General features: G+C 43.5%; 1 protein-coding gene across 4 annotated transcripts in view; it reads right to left on the reverse strand.

The window, feature by feature from the left end:
• Positions 1–6,945, reverse strand: part of LOC119032473 (leucine-rich repeat-containing G-protein coupled receptor 5-like) — a 30,033-nt gene that overhangs the window by 8,405 nt on the left and 14,683 nt on the right. For all 4 annotated transcript variants that reach the window (XR_005078914.1, XM_037121708.1, XM_037121709.1 and 1 more), the window contains 4 exons: positions 5,398–5,469; positions 871–939; positions 612–683; positions 49–120 (listed from right to left, as the gene is read on the reverse strand). Coding sequence is in view for 3 of the 4 variants with exons in the window: in XM_037121708.1 (XP_036977603.1) it covers positions 49–120; positions 612–683; positions 871–939; positions 5,398–5,469 (285 nt within the window). In the remaining variant the exon portion in view is untranslated. The remainder of the gene's footprint in view (positions 1–48; positions 121–611; positions 684–870; positions 940–5,397; positions 5,470–6,945) is intronic.

The following is a 6,945-nucleotide window of genomic DNA, read 5'->3' on the forward strand; positions in this document are numbered from 1 at the left end:
TGGATGAACATAAAACGAGTGTGTTGAGTGTGTGTGTGTGTTTCTCACAGTGTTCGCAGCTCTGGTAGGTTCTGGAAGGCAGATCGTCCGACGGACTGGATCGGGTTGTCGTAGAAAAATCTATGAAACACAAACAGCTTCATCATCATCATCATCATCATCATCATCACGAGGCAACAATCTGAAGACTACAGCTGTCGTTCCTTGTCTGATTTTTAAAGTTTACTTTGCAGAAACGTGACATTTGAATTCATTTTTTAATTAAATGAAATATGATTCATCAGACATGAAGGAGAGGAAAGTTTACATCTTTCACCAATAAGAACGTATCAAGCCTCCGTCTCTCAACTCTGTAAAACCGTCCAATAAATCTAAACAGCCCAAAATAATCTATAAAACAAGATGTATAAGAAACTCAAGGAAATATAACAAATAGTAAAATAAAAACAGAAGCTTTAAGGTTCATTCTTGTCTTTGGAAACCATCTTAACTCAAGTCTTTCCTCTGCTGACAGATGAGCTCAGTGGCTGTAATCATCAGTTGAAATCCACCTTTAAAAGGCAGTAAGTGGACCTTGAGTTGGGTCATCCGGGAGATGAGTCAGTACCTACATGGTGATGAGGGAGGGGTTCCCGGTGAAGGCGTGCTCCGGGATCGACTGGATGTTGTTACTATGGAAACCACTAAACAGGAAACAGAGTGAAAATGAGTTTTTTGTTGTTGGTAAACAGAGGACGGTGGAAGAAGTGCTCACATCCTTTATTTAAGTAGAAGTTCTAAAACAACACGTCTACAAACCGACCGGGACCAGAACTTTTAACAGGAGGCAGGAAAGTCAAACATCCCGACAGAGAATCACATCAGACTCACAGTTCTTTGAGGTGGCCGAGCGAACGGACGGCCGTCGGAAACTCCACCAGACTGTTGTAGTTCAAATCCCTGAGGGGTGGACGAGAGGTTAGAAACAACACACACACACACACACACACACACACACACACACACACACACACAGTTTACTGGGAATAATCATATCTAGACTGGGAATACAAACTCTACACTTGATTAACTCGGTGCTAGAGTGGGAACACCCGTCCTGTTGGAATGAGACCATGAGACGGGATACAAGATCCGCTCCAGACACAGTCAGCTGCCAACTGCAGTCATCTGATGAGCGGGAATATTAGATGCATACAGGGAACGTCAGTTCTAGAGTGGGAATACCAACACTCCTCTTGATTGCATCCTTCCTGGAATGGGAATACCCAATCTATACTGAATTCCTGAGTTGAACTTTATATGACATTTTGTTTGTCCTAGAATGTGAATAACAACTCTACACTGCATTCTGTCCATCCTACAGTAGGAACACTCACGCTGTGATGGATTTCATCCATCCTAGAATAGAAATAACAACTCTACCATCTCTCAGAAGATGGGAACACCAAGTGTACTGGGCGTCAGCTCTAGAAGGGAAGCACTAAGCGTGTACTGGGACTGGTGAGCTTTAGACTGACTCCATGCTGGGAGCTTTTTAGATCTGGACTGCTATGAACTCTGTCCTGGGAATTATCACACCTAGATCAGGAGTTCTAGATCTTTACATGTAACGTCCGCTCTATCCTGGGAACATCACTCCCAGACTGGTAGCTCAGCTTTATATTTGGAACGACAGCTTGAAGTTGGCTCTGAAATGAAGTGCCAGCTCTGCAGCTCTGTGGGAACGTCAGCTTCGGACCGGGAAAATCTTTTCATGTAAATGTTTGTGTTTCAAACCTGATGTTTAGCTTAATCTTTTTTCCGTCTTTTCAGTTTATTAAAGAAACATTTAACTGTTGTGACCTCGCTCGTTTCTTTCATCGCCAGCAGAGACTAGAGCATTCTCCCCGAGTCGACACATGGCTTCAATCAGGTCCTCTCATCCATCTCTGGGATGCAGGTGGCTACAACACACACACACACACACACACACACACACACACACACACACACACACACACACACACACACTGTGCGCTGTGTGGAATGAAGCTGCCACATTGTGAAAGTACCATTAAATTGAAATTGCTTCAGTGTGGTGCTGACTGTGTGTGTGTGTGTGTGTGTGTGTGTGTGATTTGTAGCAACAATAGCGTTCTGCCAAACTCTTATTGATGGCGTTTGGAAGGCCGTGATTGGATGAGAGGATTCTTCTGATTCAGCCGGTTCAGGGAGGATCATGGGAGAGTTTCCAGACGTTTCTTAGTTACGGTCATGTCACGCTGTAAATTGTGCGGTGCTGATTGGGTTCAGTAGGTCGTGTTGGTGGGTGGGAGAACATCAGGCGTCCTGCTGGACCGGTCCTGTGAGTTTCTCCCAGAGATAATGTCAGGTGACTGCTGGAAGTGTTCGAGCTGTCATTGGGTTTGTGGAGCGTTCTGGATGTTGTGGTGTGTGTTTTAGCTTTAGACTGCTAATACAAAGCTAATGTTTGTTCTGTACTGGGAAAATCATATCTATACTGAGGAGAGGAGGACTTTATATCCTCAGGAGGAGGAGAGGAGGACTTTATATCCTCAGGAGGAGGAGAGGAGGACTTTATATCATCAGGAGGAGGAGAGGAGGACTTTACATCATCAGGAGGAGGAGAGGAGGACTTTATATCATCAGGAGGAGGAGAGGAGGACTTTATATCATCAGGAGGAGGAGAGGAGGACTTTATATCCTCAGGAGGAGGAGAGGAGGACTTTATATCATCAGGAGGAGGAGAGGAGGACTTTATATCCTCAGGAGGAGGAGAGGAGGACTTTATATCATCAGGAGGAGGAGAGGAGGACTTTATATCCTCAGGAGGAGGAGAGGAGGACTTTATATCATCAGGAGGAGGAGAGGAGGACTTTATATCATCAGGAGGAGGAGAGGAGGACTTTATATCATCAGGAGGAGGAGAGGAGGACTTTATATCATCAGGAGGAGGAGGAGAGGAGGACTTTATATCATCAGGAGGAGGAGAGGAGGACTTTATATCATCAGGAGGAGGAGAGGAGGACTTTATATCATCAGGAGGAGGAGAGGAGGACTTTATATCCTCAGGAGGAGGAGAGGAGGACTTTATATCATCAGGAGGAGGAGAGGAGGACTTTATATCATCAGGAGGGGAGGAGGACTTTATATCCTCAGGAGGAGGACAGGATGAGTGTGTTCATCATTTTGAGGTGAATTATACGAGCATGGTGATGAACTTTATCTGACTGGTCTGTGAAACAAACATTGAAGATGTTTACATCAGTGAGTCGATGACATCACTACCCTGACCTCGGGTCATCAGGTGTGTCAGCGACTGGAGTTATTTGGTGGTTTGCTGGTGGACCAGAGTCGACAAACTCAGCTCCAAATAAGTTGAATCGTTCCTTTACTGCTGTTGAGGAATGTGTTTGTCCTGACTGACAGGTGTCTCGGCTGCTCCCACTTCATTCCTGGAGGTTATTCGGGGGGTTTCATGAGAACCACAGACAGTCACACAGTGTCTGTGGTGCTTCAGAGGTTTTCAAAGGGATGTTTTAAGAGCTGGATTTCGGGTTTTTCTGCTAACCACCATTTTCGTCACTTACTGGAACCAGAAAATCCTAATTTGGGCAGCGGGGCCGGGGCCTAGGTGAAGCCGAGGTGGTTCTGGAGGAGGGAAACGAGACGCTGACGCTCTCGAGTGTGTTTTCCTTTAAGAGCGAGACGAGCTTGTTGTTTTAATTTATCTTTTTTTTCTGTTTTCATTTCCGTTTTCTTCGTCTCTCTGTTTGTGTTTGTAGTTTCAGATGAACATGAGGCTCCGCTGTGGTTTATTACTGCTGACCGTACAGGTACACACACACACACACACACACACACACACACGCTGCCTGTGGGTGTGTGTGTGTGCATGAATAGTAATTATGATTAGCATACAGCCAGGGCCACACACAGAGCCACACACACACACACACACACACACACACACACACACACACACACACACATCCAGAAGTATTTCCAAATGAAGGCAGTGTGTGTTTGTGTGTTTAAACCTGCCTCTCTGGTTGACTGAGAAAACAGAAACATTTCTACACACACACACACACACACACATTCCTCATATTATACACACACTCTCACACACACACACACAACAACATAAACACACACAGGTTAATCTGACCTCAACTCTTTCTTAATATCCAGAAATGCTGGCTGAAGTCACGAGCTCACTGTGGACGGATCTACGTAAGAATACGGATCCTTACGTAGATTCGTCCACTGAACGAGTCGGAGAAACTTGTGACGTTGTGTTGACTTTGTGTTGTGCTGCTCGTGTGTCGCTGCCTCCAACAAACAGCTCCGAGACGTGAAACACGACTCAGAGTGAGCAGATGTTTCAGGTGTTCTGATCCGCTCACACCTGATTCTTCTGAAGCTCTTACTGATTCCTTTAAAGTCGTTAGTCTCAATCAGAAAAACACTTTTAGATCTCAGTTCACAACATGCACTGCTCCACTGTGCTGACAGGATTAAGACTCTCTCTGAAAACTCAGCAACATCTAATGTTTCAGTCCCTTTAAACCTTCATCCAGAGGGTTTCCTACATTTAATGATTAAACACGATGATCTGACATCATTGGGAGAATCAATATATCTGAACACCAGGCGCAGAATACTGGAGAAGATAAATAAACAACAAAAAGCTCAAAGATATGAAACTTGCAGAAGTTGTTCACTGGGGAAAGTTATAATGATAGTTTTGATGCTCCTCATATTAATTTAACATTAATTTACCTAAAGAATCTGAAGAATCAATCTGAATGTTACTCTGAGTAAATATAAACTCTGCACTTTGAATTCAACACTCGCTGGAGTGAATCTGATGAAGTGAATCCACATTTTGGAACAATTAAGCCAGTTTTGTAAATTAAAACTGTGCTTGTGTGAGCATGTGTGTGTAAACCAGATGTTTGTAGCGTCATAAAGAGGAAAATATAAATAAATATTATATAAAACTGTGACTGAAAGAATAGTTTGTAGGTTTGCTGCTCACTCGTAGTGTGAGGACGGATCTGTGACTGACTTGTTAGCTCTCGCGCTAAGCTAAACTCATCCAGAACCAGAACCAGAACAAGAACCCGCCTCTGTGTAATCTGACAATCAGCGAGACAAAAAAAAAACACACACAAGGTTTCACTAAATCTGCCGGCCAAGAAATCGTGTTAAGAGTTCTTCACAGACGTATAAATTAAACTCTGTCTCATCTCCTCACCCTTCACCCTGACCCCGGCTCAACCCTGACTCCTCCAGCTCCTCCCCGACACACACACACACACACACACGCACACACACACACACACGCACGCACACACACACACACACACACACACACACAGAGAAACTTACAGCGTCTCCAAACTGTGGAGGCCGTGGAAGCAGTCCGTTCCCATGGAAACGATCCTATTGTTGTTGAGATGCCTATGGAGAAAGAGAGACTGATGGACTAATGAAGCAGACAAAGAGTGTGTGTGTGTGTGTGTGTGTGTGTGTGTGTGTGTGTGTGTGTGTGTCTTTAGAAGGGGCCCCGGGGCCTCTCAAGAAGGTTTTTTTTTCTTTTGGTAATTTCATGCAAATTAGCTTCAAGCCGATTGGACAAAAGAAATGACAGCAGACTTCAATGCTGCCGCGCTGAATGCCATCACACACACACACACACACACACACACACACACACACACACACACACACACACGCACACACACACACAGACAAACAGAAAGTTTTGCATGTTATTAAGGAGCCATTACAGGCAGTCAGGGACACGGTTAAACTTAATGCCGAATGCAGTGACAGCTCCTAGCAACAGTCTGCACACACACACACACACACACACACACACACACACACACACACACACACACACACACACACCCCAACAACAACAACAACAACAACAATATTAACAAGAAGTCTTTCTGTAGGTTCAGTTAATTCTGATGTTTAGGTGTGTTTGACCTCACAGCGTCATCATGTTTCATATAGTTCAGTTAACTGACCATCACAACCAGCTAACTAACTAATGCTAACTAGCTTATAACTTTCTCTTTTCCTACTAACTAAAGACCAGTGAGCGGTGAACTGACCACCATCCAGTGCTAACAATGTCAAACTAATTGGCTAACTAGCTGACTAACACACTGGCTAATGTATGAAATGTAATGTAAACTGAAGCACTAACCAGCTGGTTAATATAATCATCAACATACACTAATAAACATCAATACAAAATGGCTGACCAACTGACTAAACAACCTACTGGCTAACCTGCTATTGAACAACTATTAAATTAACTAAATGACATATTAGTATTCATGGCCAACTTACTGTTGATCAATTGACTGATTGCTATGGCTAACTTACTTGCTAACTATTCAACTTACTGACCAATAAGCTAACAGCCAGTTCTTGCTAACTAAACAGCTAACCAACTGAATAACCTACATGCTAACATGCCACTGACCAGCTAACTAACCCTAATGGCTAACTTACAACTAAACAATTCTTTTAGCCCTCATGGGTAGCTGACTATGGACCAGCTAGCTTATCTTAATAGCTAACTTACTTGTAAACCAAATAACTAACCAACTGACAAACACAGCTGACTTAGCTTAGCTTAGCGTATGTTCTACTAACAGGCTGCTGAATATACCAGCTAACTGACTTAACTTGATTTTAACTTACTGACTGACTAATGTATGAGCTCATTTACTGGCTAAACAATCAGCTAATCTACTAGCTAACTCGTCTCATCGGTTTTATTCTCCTCTACTTTAACTTTCTTCCAGTGGAGAAGTCAAAACTGACTGAATAAGAGGAAGAAAGTCAAAAAGCAGATGTAAGCTCAGAGTGTGTGTGAGTCTAAACACTCCAGATGATTTACAGCCTGTTTAATAA

The sequence above is a fragment of the Acanthopagrus latus genome, chromosome 14 (assembly GCF_904848185.1).
Source record: "Acanthopagrus latus isolate v.2019 chromosome 14, fAcaLat1.1, whole genome shotgun sequence".
NCBI lineage: Eukaryota > Metazoa > Chordata > Actinopteri > Spariformes > Sparidae > Acanthopagrus > Acanthopagrus latus.